Source organism: Oncorhynchus kisutch, linkage group LG26 (assembly GCF_002021735.2).
Source record: "Oncorhynchus kisutch isolate 150728-3 linkage group LG26, Okis_V2, whole genome shotgun sequence".
Classification (NCBI taxonomy): Eukaryota; Metazoa; Chordata; class Actinopteri; order Salmoniformes; family Salmonidae; genus Oncorhynchus; species Oncorhynchus kisutch.
Genome location: NC_034199.2, coordinates 37328786 through 37346992, shown reverse-complemented (window position 1 = coordinate 37346992; position 18207 = coordinate 37328786). Strand labels below are relative to the sequence as shown.

General features: G+C 43.2%; 1 protein-coding gene across 3 annotated transcripts; it reads left to right on the top strand.

Annotated features, from left to right (window-relative positions):
* The first annotated feature begins 1556 nt into the window (after positions 1–1556).
* On the top strand, positions 1557–16267 carry LOC109871002 (ETS translocation variant 5-like). 3 transcript variants are annotated; one of them, XR_004205655.1, is made up of 14 exons: positions 1557–1695; positions 3587–3720; positions 4244–4337; positions 4517–4564; positions 5487–5537; positions 7170–7293; positions 7422–7721; positions 9283–9587; positions 11349–11411; positions 11852–11920; positions 12697–12866; positions 13083–13190; positions 13381–15815; positions 15900–16267. XR_004205655.1 is itself a non-coding variant. In XM_031805942.1 (13 exons), the coding sequence occupies exons 2-13, from the start codon at positions 3673–3675 to the stop codon at positions 13597–13599; spliced, it is 1599 nt and encodes a 532-aa protein (XP_031661802.1). In that variant the 5' UTR covers positions 1557–1695; positions 3587–3672; the 3' UTR covers positions 13600–16267. The 3 variants fall into 3 exon arrangements, 2 of the variants coding, with proteins under 2 accessions (XP_031661802.1, XP_031661803.1); XM_031805942.1 differs by having other exon boundaries at positions 13381–16267; XM_031805943.1 differs by having other exon boundaries at positions 1560–1695; positions 13083–13184; positions 13381–16267.
* The last annotated feature ends 1940 nt before the right edge of the window (positions 16268–18207 follow it).

Here is an 18207-nt window from a genome sequence, read left to right as displayed (position 1 = left end):
GTGGTACCTTCAGGTGTTTGGAAATTGCTACCAAGGATGAACCAGAATTGTGAAGGTCTACAATTCTTTTTCTGAGGTCTTCGCTGATTTCTTTTGATTTTCCCATGATATCAAGCTGAGGCAGGTACACCTCCAAATGACTCAAATTATGTCAATATGCCTATCAGAAGCTTCTAAAACCATGAAATCATTTTCTGGAGTTTTCCAAGCTGTTTAACGCCACAGACAACTTAATGTATGTAAACTTGTAAACTTATGACCCACTGGAAATGTGAAACAGTGAATTATAAGTGAAATAATCTGTCTGTAAACAATTGTTGGAAAAATTACTTGTTTCATGCACAAAGCAGATGTCCTAACCGACTTGCCAAAACTATAGTTTGTTAACAAGAAATTTGTGGAGTGGTTGAAAAATGAGTTTTAAAATGACTCCAACCTAAGTGTATGTACATTTCCTGACTTCAACTGTAGTTGTTCCTTTTGTCCAGGTGTGAAAGGGCAGTGTGGAGTGCAATAGAGATCGCATCATCTTTGGATCTGTTGGGGTGGAATGCAATTTGGAGTTGGTCAAGAGTTTCTGGGATAATGGTGTTGATGTGAGCCAGCCTTTCAAAGCACTTAATGGCTACAGACGTGATTGCTACGGGTCGGTAGTCATTTAGGCAGGTTACCTTAGTGTTCTTGGGCACAGGGTCTATGGTGATCTGCTTGAAACATGTTGGTATTACAGACTCAGTTCTTGATTAACAGGAAATTAACTGAATTGCTGTAACCCAATTGAAGAATTATGAATAGGTAATTCCAACGTGCAAAGTCAATTTGGTACAAAATTAAAAATGGGTTGCATAGATATTAGTTTGCCTTTATTTTATTTATTGGGTTAAACAAAAGGGGGGAAGTAAGTTGAGTGTTGAAAGAAATAGGTTGCAACTTGAAATATAGGTTTGCCAATAATCAAATATAACACTTGGCATTGAATCATATAATTTAAACAAATTTACTTATAGTCAGTTAACACATTTTTTATGTTGATAGTATGGGTATGATCTGTCTAGAATTTATATTTGTCTTATGAACAGTTAGAGCAGGAAAGCAGCTGTGCACAAACTGTGCCACGTTCACCATCCGGGTAAATTGAATATTCCCAGGATTAAACTATCCATTTGTGGGGATCCTGTTTCAAAATGACTAGCCTATCTGTCTTTGATAAAAACATACAAACACTTTGTTGAAGTGAGACTGTAATCATAGGTTTGTAGATTTCCACTGTCTGTTATTAGCCTACCAGGTTATTACACCGCTGGCCCTTTAAACATCTCACAGCGGTGACGAAACGTGAATGAAAGTGAATGAAACACAGCCATTCATTAAAAACAAATAATAGGACCGATCCACCTTTTGCCATCCACGTTTCCATTGGTCCTCGAGCACTTGAAATATAATTAATTAATTTCGAATGCCCATTGGTTACTCGCAAGAATGACAATGCCGACGAGCCAATGAGAGTGTGGCTCTGTGTACCACTCGAGCCCCAGGGAAAACCAAGCCATCGTTATCTAAAAGCTCAGTCAGTTGTGTGAGTCGGATGGAACGCGTCAATTGATCATTGAACAGAGACGTTTCTGTCTTTTTTTTTTGTATGGATTTTTCTATTTCGTTCTTGTCATACTGTAACTGAATTGAAACGCGCACAGGGTGAGTAGTCTGAAATCTGAATTGTCATTTTGCCTGGATATCCATCTGTGGCGATGGAATATCAATAAGTTTACGATCGCCTGCAACAGCAAATTTAGATCTCTGCCATGGGCGAAAACGGATCGCCATCTTTCTCCAAGAAAACATTTACTTTGGCAACCATTTTCTCTCGCTTTGTACTAATTGCTGTGTAGTATTCCTCGTTCTTTAACTGAGTCTACATATTTATATTATCTCCGAGTCGGAAGACTGTTTTATGAATGGAGAGGTCAGGTTATTTTCTTCGCAGTGTTTCACACGGATCGAGTTTCACTTCATTAAAAAAAATACAAAAATTTAAGGGTCCGTGAAGGGGGGGGTCGGTCGGTCTGTCTGTCGGTCGTTCGGATGTTATTCATCAACCCCTTCAATTGCTTTGAACGAGCTAATATTTAGTGGGTAATTTTTTGCATTCACTGTTGGGGAAATAAATTACTTTAGCGTTTTCAAATACATAATCAGTTTTCTCAATAGGAGCCTTGCTTTTCATCAGCAGTCTGCAATATAGGCTATTGTCTTTTTTTGTTTGCCTACAACTTTCCACTATAGGGCAACTACCGATTTTTACTCCAGATATGATTTAACAAAATATTGTTGGTATCCATTACTGAGAATGTATAACAATTCTAAAGCACCATGCAACTAGACACGGACATTTTTAGAATATACATATTTGACCGAATCCATAACGAAGCCTGTATGGCAAAGTTAAGGTTGGTCAAATTCTGTTTCACCAAACAGTACCTATCCTGTAACTCCCAGTAATTGGATACCAACATTCTTTGGTTAGATCTCATTATCTGGAGTAAAAATCTGTGGTTACGTTTAGGCTACACCAAGTTACATGATCAAATGTGGGAACTTGAATTATATTTGGGAGGGGGGGAATAAAACGGATCACCTTCCACTTTGGATTTATGGCCATTGACAACGCCACTGTTTTCAAAACTTGGTTTTAAAATATGCGTAATGTTGTACACTATGATTTGTCCACTGTTGTACTACCATTTTATGCATCATTAAAGTTGTCTGTGTATCTACTGTGTCGCTGTAATGGCCGGTTATCGCTTTATTAGTCATCCATTTAATATAATAAACGGGTGAAGTATAGTGACTCGTGTCAAGCTCAAGGAGGTATGGAGTGGGAGGGCTATCCACGTGGAATGGAAGGTTATGAATTTACGATTTGTTTTATTCCCAGCCCATTCTCTGCCACTTTTTCTGTCGGGTTTTATGTGCAAGTGCGTGTAACTTCCCTATTCCCAGGGGATATGGAAGCTGTGCTAGGATTTTATATTTAAATGTCACTATGAAACCGGTAGTTTGCCTCAGTATGGAGAGGTATATTGTAACAAGATGTTTCTATTGGGATTTATTTATAGACAGGATTTTCTGTTGTCTATTCTTCAGTAATTTGTTAATGAGTAAACAAAATTAAATAACACTCGTGCTCTATACAATACGGTGCCGTCATATGCCTCAGTGTGTAGGGTTGAAGACCCATCCTTGAAGGTTTCCCCTGCTCAGTCATAGCTGATTATGAATGCGGTCTCCTAATCGCCTGAACAGATGGCTGGCTTTGCTTTATGTAAGAGTTACATACGTCACACAACTACAGCGTGTATTTAAGTTGTGCATGCAGGACATGCTCTAAACCAGCATGTTCAGTTAGAAGAGCTGTTGTTGCAATAGGAAACGGTGTCGGGCAACAAGAGCAAGTGGCGGTGTGGGTTATATGGGTTCTGATAGGACCCTAGTGAAGTGTCTATTTTTGTGAAAGAAACTGGATGATCGAGTACTCTAGCAGAGTTGAACTACTAACATATGTTTTCTATTTTGTTTTTGTCCACAGTTGAACAGTTAGTACATAAAGTGACTTTTGCGATATCGCTTTAAAGCGAAGACCCTCTTCTGGGAACCTTTGAAGACCTGGATAACATGGACGGATTCTACGACCAGCAAGTCCCATTTCTGGTCCTACCCAATGTAAGCATGCCCCTCATATCTTCATAGAAATATAATTACTACAACGTTCAATGGGAATGCCCATTCTAATTATTCGATTTGTATGGTTCTCTTGGATGTCGCTTGCAGGCAGGCAGCCCCCCCCCCCCCCCCCCCCCAACCACCTCTCTGATTCAGAGGGGTTGGGTTAAATGCCGGAAGACATTTCAGTTGAATACTTTGTTGGACCACTGACTAGATACCCCCTTTCCCTTTATCAATCAGGAGCATGGTTGTCATCATTGGCTCTGTTCCAATATCCAAACTTCCATACTGCTTGCAATACAGAGTCAGAATGTATTGGCCATGTATTCTAAAATGGTTTGCTAGTGTGGCTATTCAAACAGAGCAATAGATTGAGGTTTGTCAACATTCCAACTAGAAGTGGAGGTGATGTAACATTCAAGACAATTGAGTCACACCAGAGGCATATTTACATGTATACACAGCTGAGTCACACTAAACAGCTCTAACTAATAAGTTGGTTATGTTTTCATCATTTCAGCAAAAATCTCATGTGGAGGAACCATACAGCAGACCAATCATAGACAGCAGGAAAAGGAAGTTCGTAGACACAGTACTCGCCCAGGACACGGAAGGTAATTGGACAACTAATTCTTCGTTACCCTTTGACATCAGCATGAGCCACCCGACAACCATACTTTTTATTCCTATCATATGTAATGTGGATTGTTAAAGTGCTCTCTACTTACCAATCTGACATTTGAACAGAGGTCTGTAGGCTCAGTTTTAAAAAATAAAAACAATTCTGTTTCAGACCTCTTCCAAGACCTCAGTCAGTTGCAGGAGATCTGGATTGCAGAAGGTGAGTTATCTAGTAATCATAAAATGGGTGGTTCAAGCCCTGAATGCTGATTGGCTGACAGCCGTGGTACATCAGACCATATACCACGGGTATGAGACAACATTTATTTTTACTGCTGTAATTGGTAACCAGTTTATAATGGCAATAAGACACCGGCATATTGGCCATATAACACACCCCCCTTGGGCCTTATTGTTTAAGTGAACCACAGAGTTGATACTGAATGCTTCCCCTTTTCTGCTGAATTTCTTTCTATGTATTCTGTTGCTCTCAGCACAACCCGGCAGTGCTTGCCCTCTGGTAGACATTGGTTATGTTAATTCAATCTCATCCATATGTGACGACTTTGGAAAAGTAATACAATTCCCCTTGAAGTAGCTGTCCTCAATACGTGCAGAAAAATAAGTATTTTCTTTGGAAAGAGGGTGACCAAATGGAGAAAAATGTTTTGGGTGATTGAATTGTGTTCCCAGGTGGTTTTTGAGATGCATTGAGCAAGTGGGCAGATTAACCTAAAATGAGAATTTGAAATATTCATCACTTTTTTTCCCTGTGCATTAAACTACAGCGAAGTCCCATAAATAAGCAGCTATGCTCACCTAAGAGTCCTTGAATTTAACTACAACATTTCTTTCAATGTTCACTTTTTAAAAAAAAAGGTCCCACTCTAAATTAACTGGCAAATCTTAACAGGCATTTTCTACCCTTGAACCACTGCACGAGTGGTATTACTCTTCCATTGTCTTGGGATTTTAACAAAGTTCCTAAGTATTTCCCAATGTTGTTTTTTTCTGTGGATTGAACAAAATAGCTTTGGTTCCTTTTGAATAAAGACATCAAGATGAGATTTACAGTTTGTTCACCCAGTGGAAACCCAATTAGTATACACTTGTTTAACACTCTCTCTTTTCTCCCTCCACAGCCCAGGTGCCTGATGATGAACAGTTTGTCCCGGATTTTCAGTCGGATAGCTGTGAGTACCTGAGATGTATTATTTATACCAGGCTGGAATGTAGAGGTGTCAAGTTCCCCGACGCACACAATGTAGCAAGATCTGATCTTGGGACTGCTGCTGTGCTTGTCTGAAAGACCTAGGCCTTCAGGATTAAACCGAGCTTCACTGAAGGAAACATTTCTATGGGCAAATGGCAACTTAGTTCATTCTGTGTCTTTACTCTGCTCCATTGACTGGGTTCAGAATGTTTAAGATAACAAACCCTGATGATCACTCTCTCTCATTCTCCTGGTCTCTCTCTCATTCTCCTGGGCTCGCTCACTCACACTCACACACCATCCTTAGAGGGCTTTCATCCTGGCAGGGCTTGATGCCATTCTTCTTACCCTAAAACATCCTTCTTTACTCTGGAGAGACTTTCCCCTCCTCCCATTTTGGGTTTAATCAGGCGATTGGCGTGGGGCATCACATGAGCCAAGCTCATAATCTGATTTCACACTTTCATGCACTCAAATCCAGCCTCTAGAGTGGGATGGATTCCTGCGGGTGGGAGTATCCAATAGAGTCCCAGTCCACACAGCCCTTCTCCCTCCCCCTCTCTGACTGTACAGCTTCACCTCCCCCATTTGTCAGCAGTGCACAGAGCCTTTTATATGGCATCCAAGGGAAATATTTGAGTTATGTTCAGTGGAGCGTTTTATGATTTTCCCCCCCTCTCCCCTTTTACAGTTTGTTTTTGTCTGATGTGGCATCAGAGACAGGGTGTGGTTGCTGGCATCTGTCTTTGTTGCTGTTTTGGACCCCGATCTGCATGGTAGCCTAGCATACTGTAAATGACTGCTGAGGTGCTGCAATATATTATTAAGGTTGCTGCTGTCATGCGTGTTTAGACAGTGGGGCCCATGCTGGGGTGTGTAGTAGGGCTTGTGAGGTCTCTGTGCAGTATAGTTCTTGACCTAGCCATTTGGGTGCATGTGTAAGTGCAGGATAGTGTAGCAGCGACCCCCCCCCCCCCCCCCGCCAAACGGGCCAGGCTCTCTATTCACCAGCCCTGCATGGAAGCCAATGTCCTCCACACACACTCCTGTACTGAACCTTGCCCTCCAATCATCGCGACCCCTGTCTAGGAGAGTGGGGAGGAAAGACTGCTTATTAGCTGTGCCTTCATTTCCCATTCTTCATCCATTTTCTCTCGCTTTCATGTGTTCCATCTGAGGCAGTACTGCATGTGGTCCTGCTCTGAGCTTTTATAGTATGCATGAGCAGGGAGCTCTGCTCACATGCCTATTGGTTCCCTGTCACCCCTCCCTTCCCTGGTCCATCAGTTAGGGTGACGTATCCAGCTCCTGTTACGCCTCTCGCCTGCGCATCCGGTTTCACTGGCCCATTATGTGGTGCAGGAAATGGGAGCCGACTGGAGATTGATTGAATTACGGCCACACTGATTCATGGGTAATGGCCAGGGCTCCCCCTATTCCATATAGTGCTAACCTTTTGGCCAGAGCCCTATGGGTGCCATTTGGGAGAGAACCGGTGTCCGTAATGGACATCTGACGGTGATGATAGTATGATACTGATGGGTGGATGGAAATCTAGGTTGATTTAAGTAGTGCTAAAAGTGTTTAATGTGTTGCCCCTCTCTCTTCTCAGTAATGTTTCATGGCCCCCCACCATCCAAGATTAAACGGGAACTGAGTCCTTCCAAAGAGATTTGTCCTTGTAACCAGGAAAGGAGTCCCATGCCGTATGGAGAGAAGTGCCTTTACAGTGACAGGTATGGACCGTTATATACACGCACACACACACACTTTATGTTACCTTTCACCACACCAACAAGAGACAAGTATTCTGACCATGCTGACACAAGCCTTCAGTCTGACCAGCCTCTGTCTCCCTCCACAGTGCCTATGAAAGGAGACCCAGTGGGGCCTATAAGCCATTGACCCCTCCCTCTACACCCATGTCACCATGCAGCTCTACCAACACCCCAAGGACACACCCAGTCAGCCAGCAGACTCCTTCCCCTCATCAAATACCCTATCGGAACCAAGCGCAAGGGCCACACCCCCTGCAGCCTGACAACCAAGCAGTTGGCCCAGCCCACAACCAGCAAAGGCCACTCCCCCTCCAGAGCCCACCCTATGCAGTGCCCTGCCCCCCCTCACTCCTCGGTCAGGATGGTAACTACAGCCCTGAGCACAGGTGATTGGTCCTATCCTGCCATGCTTACTGGTATAGGAGTTAATCATGAGAGAGCCTGAGGCTTACTGGTATAGGAGTTAATCATGAGAGAGCCTGAGGCTTACTGGTATAGGAGTTAATCATGAGAGAGCCTGAGGCTTACTGGTATAGGAGTTAATCATGAGCGAGCCTGAGGCTTACTGGTATAGGAGTTAATCATGAGCGAGCCTGAGGCTTACTGGTATAGGAGTTAATCATGAGCGAGCCTGAGGCTTACTGGTATAGGACTTCATCATGAGCGAGCCTGAGGCTTACTGGTATAGGAGTTCATCATGAGCGAGCCTGAGGCTTACTGGTATAAGAGTTAATCATGAGCGAGCCTGAGGCTTACTGCTCTTCTGCACACCAATATCTCTACCTGTACATGACCATCTGATCATTTATCACTCCAGTGTTAATCTGCAAAATTGTAATTATTTGCCTACCTCCTCATGCCTTTTGCACACATTGTATATAGACCCCCCCTTTGTTTTCTACTGTGTTATTGACTTGTTAATTGTTTACTCCATGTGTAACTCTTTGTTGTATGCTCACACTGCTATGCTTTATCTTGGCCAGGTCGCAGTTGCAAATGAGAACTTGTTCTCAACTAGCCTACCTGGTTAAATAAAGGTAAAATAAAATAAAAATAGGAGTTCATCATGAGCGAGCCTGAGGCTTACTGGTATAGGAGTTTATGCAAATAGGGAGTTTAACATCCAACATTGCTGAACAGGTGAATGACTCCATCCCAGTGTTTACTAACATCCTAACTAATGAGCCTGTCTGTATAGAAAACTCCTGACCTCTCTAAATGTAAACATCCATCTCAATAAGACAGGCGTTCGTGTTTCCATTGCATTCTGAGAGACACCGTGCAATTTAACACATGAAGACCAGTGGAGAGGATCAGGCTTTGTGACTAATGCTGCCTTTAGGAGGGGTGTGGAAGGTCCCCTATATTGAGGAGTGAAATGTGCTGGCAGTGTGGGAACCCCCGTGGGAGAAACCCACCGCTTCGTCGCCCCCACCTGTGACAGGAATTCTGGTAGAATGTGTTGGAACGCAGGGCATGTCATCACCAGCCAGTAATATGCAATCTTTGTGTAGCCAGAAGCCGTTGGCCTTGTCTCTATCTTACGGTCACCGGAGGATCTTTTATACCTGCTAGCTATTGACACCTGCCCCCATCTCATTTCCAGCTTGTATTCGCAGGCTTGGTTGCACTGAGTACATTTGGTTCCTGAGTGGCGTGTGCGTTGCGTTTTGGTCTTAAGCTGGACGCTCAGTAGTTCCTCAATGGTCGAAAGACTAACTCACATTTTACTGTAAATGAATGCCTTATATATTTAAACAGTTTTCATCAAGATTCCATTCTCTTTAAATCTGAAATGTTTTTAAGCTACAGTTTTCATAACCATCAGTAGTATAAGAGTGTAATGAACTTTAAATTCATCTCTCTGTTCAAACATTTGTTTATAGCCACAGTTTTCATTAATAATAACCTTCCACCCACCCTCTCCCATGTCTTCCTCCACCCCAGGTTCCAGAGGCAAATGTCGGAGCCATGTCTACCCTTCCCTCCCTCTGAGAGCCGGACTCACCCTCAGTTCCTAGCCCAACCGCAGGCCCCCAGCCACAGTGCCCTACCCAGGGCCGGGAGGCCCCCCTACCACCGCCAGATGTCTGAGCCCCTGGTCCCTGGTCCTGTGCCTCAACACTGCTTCAAGCAGGAGCTGCTGGACCCTCGCTACACAGAGCAGGGTGTCCCCTCCATGGGTCCCCCTCAGGCTGCCTTCCACCCCATGGCCATCAAACAGGAGCCCCAGGACTTCTGCTTCGACTCTGGTGAGTGGCTGGCTACCTTCAGGCTCCTCTGGATCGGTCGCCTACACTACACAGACTACAGCATTACAGCTGACCCACAGGGTTCTCATAGGGTTTGAGGGGTGTGAGTTTTGACACCTTAATGCATTGGATTGGTGTAAACACATGAATTTCCACCATGTTTCTTCCACCGTTCCTTTCTTTCCATAAAGTGGAGTGAACAAGTGCACCCTTAGGACAAAAGGAAAGGGAAACAGGAAACAACCTTGGGGCTCTCTGATGCAGGTTGCTGTCCTAGGAGAGTTAGTCCCTTCCAGACAGGCTGCATAGGAGCAGACTGGTTATATGGTGAAGAGTGTCTGTCCCTGTTTTTGCTCGCTGGCACGCGGTTGTTAGTTTTAGCACAGCAAATCCCAGAAACCATTAACAAACACAACCGTGTAGACCCTCGCCTCACACCGCCCTGTGTCAGCAGTCGTAACGCACATACAGACATCACCGTGTCACTTCCAAATACGTCAACCACTCTGCTCTGACAGTCAGGCCAGTAAAAATGGGTCTCTTAGCCTGACTTGAGCCTCGGCAGGACAGAGGGGATAAGCAAATGGGTCAGTCATCCCCAGGCCCAGGGAAACCTACTTCACAAGTATAGGGCTACCTAAAATAGATTTGGGCCACTGCGCTGTGTTTACAGAGGGCGCTAGAATGCAAGTATGAACACTACATGGATGCTCATTTCAGGTTTACATTGAAATGTATGCAATGGCCTTATGCCGCATGTCCTTGTCCCAATAGCAACGCTGTGTACCTAATAAGTTAGCCCACGAGAAGTAGAATTCTGTTTTACTTTTCATCTCGATGTCCACGCACCCCAGCTGTTGTCCCTATTTTGCCACCAACACCCACCTTTCCTTCCGTCCTCTGCCCAGGCCAGCTTTGCACTGTCCCTCTTTCATTCTCCCTCTCAGCTTTATGATTGGGGGGCCAGTGATGTAATGCCAAATCCTCTTAGCTTCTTACAACCTATAAATACATACGTCAGCATAAAGGTCCACTGGCCCGGCCTCTGTCTCTCTGGATGGATGGATAAGAGTATAGCGTGTAGCCACCATAGTCACATCACACTTTTGTCTCTCCTGGTTGGGACTGCTCACCACAACGGATGTGTCTGAAATGGCACCCTGTTCCCAATACAGTGTACTACTTTTGGTTTCTGGGCAGACTGTGTGCACTATATACTGAATAGGGTGCCATCTAATGCAATTGGATAGAGGATCCATGATGCTTTAACTAGCCCAAACTTGAGAATACTAGTGTAAATGCTTTGTAGATATGGCCCTAAAGTGTGATAAAGATCTGATCCTTAGGAGAGGACAGGAAACCGAGGGGTGGAGTGGGACCGTGGGGGCTTTTCCAACTCAGCAGATCGGGGGGGTGGGGCTTGACCCCATGGGGACCAGCCAGGCATAACGTGATTTGTCATGATTTGATGTGGGATGGCTAGTGGACATCTACAGCCCAGCTGATTGGTTGCTAGGTCGAAGTCAGTTGTATAATAGAGGAAGTGCTACAGCAGCAGGTTGATAAGAGGTGAAGAATGTATCATGTTCATCCTCATGTCAACAACCATGGGAATGGGTATATAGACAGAGACGGAACGTATCCGTAAATGGATACTGCTTATATGTACAATCTCCTTTTACTAGCGTGCAAGCAGAGCAGTGTTCTAAATATGCTCATGTTAGAGGTGGATGTTGTGTTGTCTCGTCCTCCCTCTGTTAGAAGTGCCTGTCTGTCAGTCTACATTTGGAAGAGCCGGGACCTTCTACCAAAACAACCATGAAAGTAAGTATCCATTTCCATCTTAGCAGTGGCATGTTTTAATTCCTCTGTAATAAATACATAGGAAATCCTACTCAAAGCCCTCGCAATAAAAATGTTACGAGGGCTTACTGGTAGCTGTTGCCTCTCTAGTTGTGACCTTATTGAGAGGTTATAAAGTGCTGCGTGGTTGGGGAATAGGACATGCCGCAAGGTACAAGTCAACATTAGAATGACGTCTCTTGAGATCTATCAATGAGGCTTGTTTTCACTGTTTCAACAGCGCTCCGCAGCACTGCTGTCCTCATGCTCAACATCATTTTCCACTCTTGTGAAGCTACCTGGCTATATTGCTTTGTGAGCAGTTTAGTCTCCCTGGATATAGTAGCTGGCTTCCACAGCTAAATGTAGGCTGTGTTCCCATGCCCTCCCCTGGCTAGCTAATCTCTCTCTTCCAATCACAGGTTTCTCCTTTGACAGAGAGCCTCAGCTGTACTATGATGATACCTGCGTGGTTCCTGACAGACTTGAAGGTAAGAAAATACATGACTTAACATGGGCCGGGCGAGAGGTATTTGAGCAGCATGGGGTTCATCCTGTCCTTGGGGGGGTTAGGGGGCTTTACCAGCATCACAGGGGACTCCGTCTCTACTCAGCTGCTGGCAGCATTTGAAAGGACAGGATTATTACTATGCCTGTTGCATCACTGACTAGAGAGGAGAACTGTAGAAAGTCTCCTTTGAGCAGCAGAGATGGCAGGCGGGTGCAAAATGAGTAGCCTGCTCCCCTTCACAGTCCACAGCTCATAGGAATGTCTCACCACACTGTACCATACTTGTCTGGTGGACTAGCAATTTTAACTCGCTAGTTCATTATAATTGAGACCCCCACACGGCCCATTTCTCCCCTTGAGGCCCCCATGATTAGCCAGATAATTAACATTTTGCACTAATGCCAAAGTTAGTTTTGACTATCAATGTCGATCTTAATATCCTTTTTATGCTAGTTGGCTGTACCTGCACCAAAACTCCAGTATTTTTCCTTCATAGCTTGTTCTCCTTTTAAAATACACTTTTTTTTTTTCACATATACTTTTATTTCCATGACTGGTCAAAATATTTTCTCATGGCTCTCTTGTCCATCTGCAGCAGACATATGGTGTGGAATATCTTCTGACCATGGAATGGCAATAAAGTCACATTATTGAATCGTAATACATATTGTATCGGCACCTAAGTATTGTGGTAATTGAGGTCTCTGTAAAAATTCCCAACTCTGTATTCTCCCCCCCCCCCCCCCCCAACCACAGGGAAGGTCAAGCAGGAGCCCTCAGTGTACCGTGATGGCCCGCCCTACCAGCGGCGTGGCTCTCTGCAGCTCTGGCAGTTTCTGGTCACCCTATTGGATGACCCGGCCAACGGTCACTTCATTGCCTGGACAGGCCGGGGCATGGAGTTCAAACTCATTGAGCCAGAAGAGGTCAGTTGGAAATGTTTAAATTCATTTTTTTTTGATGAACTTGACAGATTCTCTTACAAATGACTTTTTAGCGGTCAGTTCCTTGCCCTGGTCCTAGTAGTAGTTCAGGCCATTAAAAGTCTGTACTCATTCAATCCCTCCTTTTTTATTGAAATAAAAAAGGATGTTCAATCAGGCATTGTGACTGATTTAGTGTTTTCTGTCTTGTCTCTTCAGGTGGCTCGCCGCTGGGGCATCCAGAAGAACAGGCCAGCCATGAACTATGACAAGCTGAGTCGTTCTCTGCGCTACTACTACGAGAAGGGCATCATGCAGAAGGTAAAGGCAGGTTCACCCTTTCTATCCTTCCCCATTTCTCCTCAGCAACAGCCTGATGCTTCCTTGGCTTATTTGAATGCAACCTTGGAGGGTGATGCAGCCATAGAGATCCATATTATATCATTTTAGAACTATTGTGTTCTATTTGATTCTGTGGATCTAACTAACTTGCTCTTCTCCGATTGGTCCTTTCCAGGTTGCTGGCGAGAGGTACGTGTACAAGTTTGTGTGCGACCCTGAGGCCCTGTTCTCCATGGCCTTCCCTGACAACCAGAGGCCCAACCTGAAGGCCGACCCAGACAGCCTGCCCTGCGTTGGGGTGGATGATGACACCCTGCCCCTCACCCACTACAAGAACACCCCTTACTTGGTGGACTCTGGGGAGCAGTGTGTAGTTCTACCCTATGGGTACTGACTGCCCCCCCACTGCTCCTAAACCCAACCCAGAGATCAAGCTCCGACTGCTGAGGCTGAGCAAGAAACTGGATCAAACCTGAGCCCGAAACCTCCCTTTCTCCGCTAAGTTACTCCTCCAATCCTGCCCACTTACGGATTAACATAACCCTCCCCCTAAAACGACTGAGGAGAAACCTGCACCAACCACGTTCCTTGGCATCATCTATAGTACCAAGAGAGAGGGGACTGTGGAAGTAAGGGTGTTATGGACTTCAGAGGCTCCGCCAACTCTCAACTCAAGGTGAACTGGTGTCATTGCTATGGAGACGAAGAGGAAGTAATGGACCAGGGGCTGTGTTATTATGGCAGCATGCCGGAGGACAGACCGATAGATCTCTGTGTAGACTGCAAGAATTGTAACAGTTCTGATTTTGGACAATCTGCTTTTTCTAAAATAATTATATTAAAAGTTAATTCTGACAAAAGTATCTATAAATAAAGCACTATTCTGTAGTTGCCTTTTTGGTCCCCAATAAATATATATTTTTCTGCCACATAGTAACAATAAGATCTGTGTAAGCAAGGGCTTTGATTTGCAAAAATAAATAGTAATATTTGAATGTTTATAAAGAAACCTACATACCTGTTGGTTTCTGTAGACTTGGTATAGAAAAGAATGCTGTCTAGTCTACGATTGGTTAAGGATTTAGATCTGTAGTACTCCAGCCCAATAGGATATTCTATGGTTTCCATGGATGGTTTCCTCAGACCAGTGACCTACGTTTTTGTTTTTAATGCTGCCCCAGCTGTGTATTTATCCAGTGTAATGAATATTTGTGCTGGGCTGAGTAGCTCGGAGTACTGTCGCTCGGAGTACTGTCGCTGCGTCTGGAATGACCCTATGCACTCCTTTACAAAACCCATGTGGCTCTGGTCAAAAGTAATGCACTGAATAGGGTACCATTTAGGCTGCAGACTCTGTCTTGTTGTCCATTCTCATTTCTACTGACACTCCAGAACAGATTTTTTTTTTTTCTTCATAAACTACTTATTTCCTAAAGGTTGTAACTAATCAGCGTTCCACCTCAAACAATAAATCACCTGCAGGAATCTTTCATTTTCCAAAAAGGGACAACTGTCTATTTTTCCCAGAGATTTCGAATTTTAAAAAACATAAGGTTATAACTTTTTTTTTTTTTTTTTTTCATTTTATTGGGTGCTTGATGTTTCTGCGGCAGTGAGTGTACTAGATTCTTAAATGCACCAGGATGGCATCTTTCGGGACATTGCATGCGAAGGTGTAGAATTATACACCTTTCCCTGGAGTCCTCTTTCTACCAATTGCAGGTTGTCAACAAGAGACCTCTGCTTCTCTTTGCATGACAGTGTATTCAAACAAACTGTCCACTAACACATGGCTTTACTCTGGACAAAGAAGACAAATTGTGAAAGTTCTCTGCATTTTGTTTGTTTCTTAAATGGGGGGGAAAAAGACAAAATTATATAAATATCTATTTTTGCTAAGGCTGCCTCTGATTTTATTGTATAAGCCTGTATAGTTGTGCCTATAACTCATGTATCCCTGTGACGTGATTATTACTGCAGATCGTTTTCTTTTTATAGGCCGTTATTGGTGAGTGAAATGGTAGGATGAAGAGCGAGAAAATGGTATTAGTTATAAAGAAGTAGTGTGACTTGGGTTCCATTCAGTGTGTTGCAGTGATCTAAGGCACTGCATCTCAGTGCAAGGAGTGTCACTACAGTCCCTGGTTTGAATCCAGGTAGTATCACATCTGGCCGTCTCATAGGGCGGCGCACAATTGGCCGGGGTAGGCCGTCATTGTAAATAAGAATTTGTTCTTCACTGACTTGCCTAGTTATATTTAAGGGGGGGGGGATCCCAAATGGCACCCTATTTCCTATATAGTGAACTACCTTTTGAAAAGAGCCCTATGGGCCCTGGTCAAAAGTAGTGCACTATATATAATGAATAGGGTGCCAATTCAGACAGTTAAGAGATGTAAGTATCCACCTCTAGTCTCTACCCTGACCTGACCAAGGGTTGTCTGAACTTGTATAGGCTTCACCTTCTCTCCCTCTTCACAATGTGTACCTTTACACTGCAAAGTTTATAATGATCTGTACTGGGTACAATAAACTCTTCTTTCTGCTTCACTTCCAGTGGACTGATCTGTTTTGTCGTTCCCTGTTCCCGCTCCTCCTCACACAGGCTGCGTTACCAAATGGCACCCTATTCCCTATAGTGCACTACTTTTATCCAGGACCCTGGTCAAAAATAGTGCACTATATAGGAAATAGGGTGCCATTTGGAAATAAACTGTTGTTCTGCACTGAAGTGCTTGGCTTTGCTATTTACTGACAAGTCACCTTTTTTCCCTGTTTTTTCCTTTTCCAGTTTTGATATTTCCTTTGTTAAAGATTACCATCTACTCTCCTATTGCAAATGGTTTAGCAATACTGACTAATATGGCAGGATTCCCTGGAAATCAGTGGCAATTGTTACAATGTACAGATGAATCATTGATCATCATGCTCTCATGAATTACACCTTTTCTACCTGTACATGTCCTTGTTTATGTTTGATTTGTGTTTTTATGTCTGCACAGTGGTGACACAAATTCACCCACAGAGATAAAGAACTCTTGCAGTAAAATTAATGAAAGCAGTGAGTTTGTTTGGCTCTTTTTTTAGGCTAGGATGACATGTCCAAAGGATTCTTGAAAGTTGGATTATTCTTCAAGCAGGCTAGTTTTAACTCTGCGTAGGAGTTGAATGTTCCCTGAGTCTGTACAAGGACAAACATTTGCTGAGTCTGTACAAGGACAAACATTAGCTGAGTCTGTACAAGGACAAACATTAGCTGAGTCTGTACAAAGACAAACATTAGCTGAGTCTGTACAAGGACAAACATTAACTGAGTCTGTACAATGACAAACATTAGCTGAGTCTGTACATGGACAAACATTAGCTGAGTCTGTACAAAGACAAACATTAGCTGAGTCTGTACAAGGACAAACATTAGCTGAGTCTGTACAAGGACAAACATTAGCTGAGTCTGTACAAGGACAAACATTAGTTGAGTCTGTTCGAGGACAAACATTTGCTGAGTCTGTACAAAGACAAACATTAGCTGAGTCTGTACAAGCACAAACATTAGCTGAGTCTGTACAAGGACAAACAGCTGAGTCTATACAAGGACACACATTAGCTGAGTCTGTACAAAGACAAAAATTAGCTGAGTCTATACAAAGACAAACATTAGCTGAGTCTGTACAAGGACAAACATTATCTGAGTCTGTACAAAGACAAACATTAGCTGAGTCTGTACAAGGACAAACATTAGCTGAGTCTGTACAAAGACAAACATTAGCTGAGTCTGTACAAAGACAAACATTAGCTGAGTCTGTACAAAGACAAACATTAGCTGAGTCTGTACAAGGACAAACATTAGCTGAGTCTGTACAAGGACAAACATTAACTGAGTCTGTACAAAGACAAACATTAGCTGAGTCTGTACAACGACAAACATTAGCTGAGTCTGTACAAGGACAAACATTAGCTGAGTCTGTACAAAGACAAACATTAGCTGAGTCTGTACAAGGACAAACATTAGCTGAGTCTGTACAAAGACAAACATTAGCTGAGTCTGTACAAAGACAAACATTAGCTGAGTCTGTACAAGGAAAAACATTATCTGAGTCTGTACAAGGACAAACATTAGCTGAGTCTGTACAAAGACAAACATTAGCTGAGTCTGTACAAGGACAAACATTAGCTGAGTCTGTACAAGGACAAACATTATCTGAGTCTGTACAAAGACAAACATTAGCTGAGTCTGTACAAGGACAAACATTAGCTGAGTCTGTAAGAGGACAAACATTAGCTGAGTCTGTACAAAGACAAACATTAGCTGAGTCTGTACAAAGACAAACATTAGCTGAGTCTGTACAAGGACAAACATTATCTGAGTCTGTACAAAGACAAACATTAGCTGAGTCTGTACAAGGACAAACATTAGCTGAGTCTGTACAAGTACAAACATTAGCTGATTCTGTACAAAGACAAACATTAGCTGAGTCTGTACAAGGACAAACATTAGCTGAGTCTGTACAAGGACAAACATTAGCTGCTGTTCAGCTAAATGCATTTTCATGAGTTGGTTTACAATACAGTAGTCTTGAAAATACCATCTTTTTAAATACAGTACTAGCATATTCATGGCATATTTTAATAAAATGACGCAATAAACAAGTCAACCTGCCAATACGTAACAAGAATGCAACCTGTATATTAAACATTTCTATGAATGAAAGATTCATGCTTTCCTCAGTCGAGTGTCAAAACTCACTAGGATTACATAGAGCTGTTAAGGACAAAGGAGTGATTTACAGATCGTGATTCTGTTACGAATACTACCTTTTCAACAGAGACCAATCACAAACTACAGCTGGTCTACTTCAGTAAGGAATAGTTCAGAAGGGAGATGAAGTTTTAAACTAGATCTGCATATCCTTTTGGAGTTGTATTTTATTGATATGCTCCCTCCACCACCACTGTGCATAATGGTGCGGTTGGTGGAATCTTATCCATTTGCCTATATGTTCAC

Bases quoted from the DNA above. Each gene is read 5' to 3' on its own strand.
- LOC109871002 (XM_031805942.1), top strand. From the start codon at position 3,673: ATGGACGGATTCTACGACCAGCAAGTCCCATTTCTGGTCCTACCCAAT. The intron at 7,294-7,421 runs GTATGGACCGTT...CTCCCTCCACAG, and splicing joins AAGTGCCTTTACAGTGACAG to TGCCTATGAAAGGAGACCCA. The intron at 11,921-12,696 runs GTAAGAAAATAC...CCCCAACCACAG, and splicing joins GGTTCCTGACAGACTTGAAG to GGAAGGTCAAGCAGGAGCCC.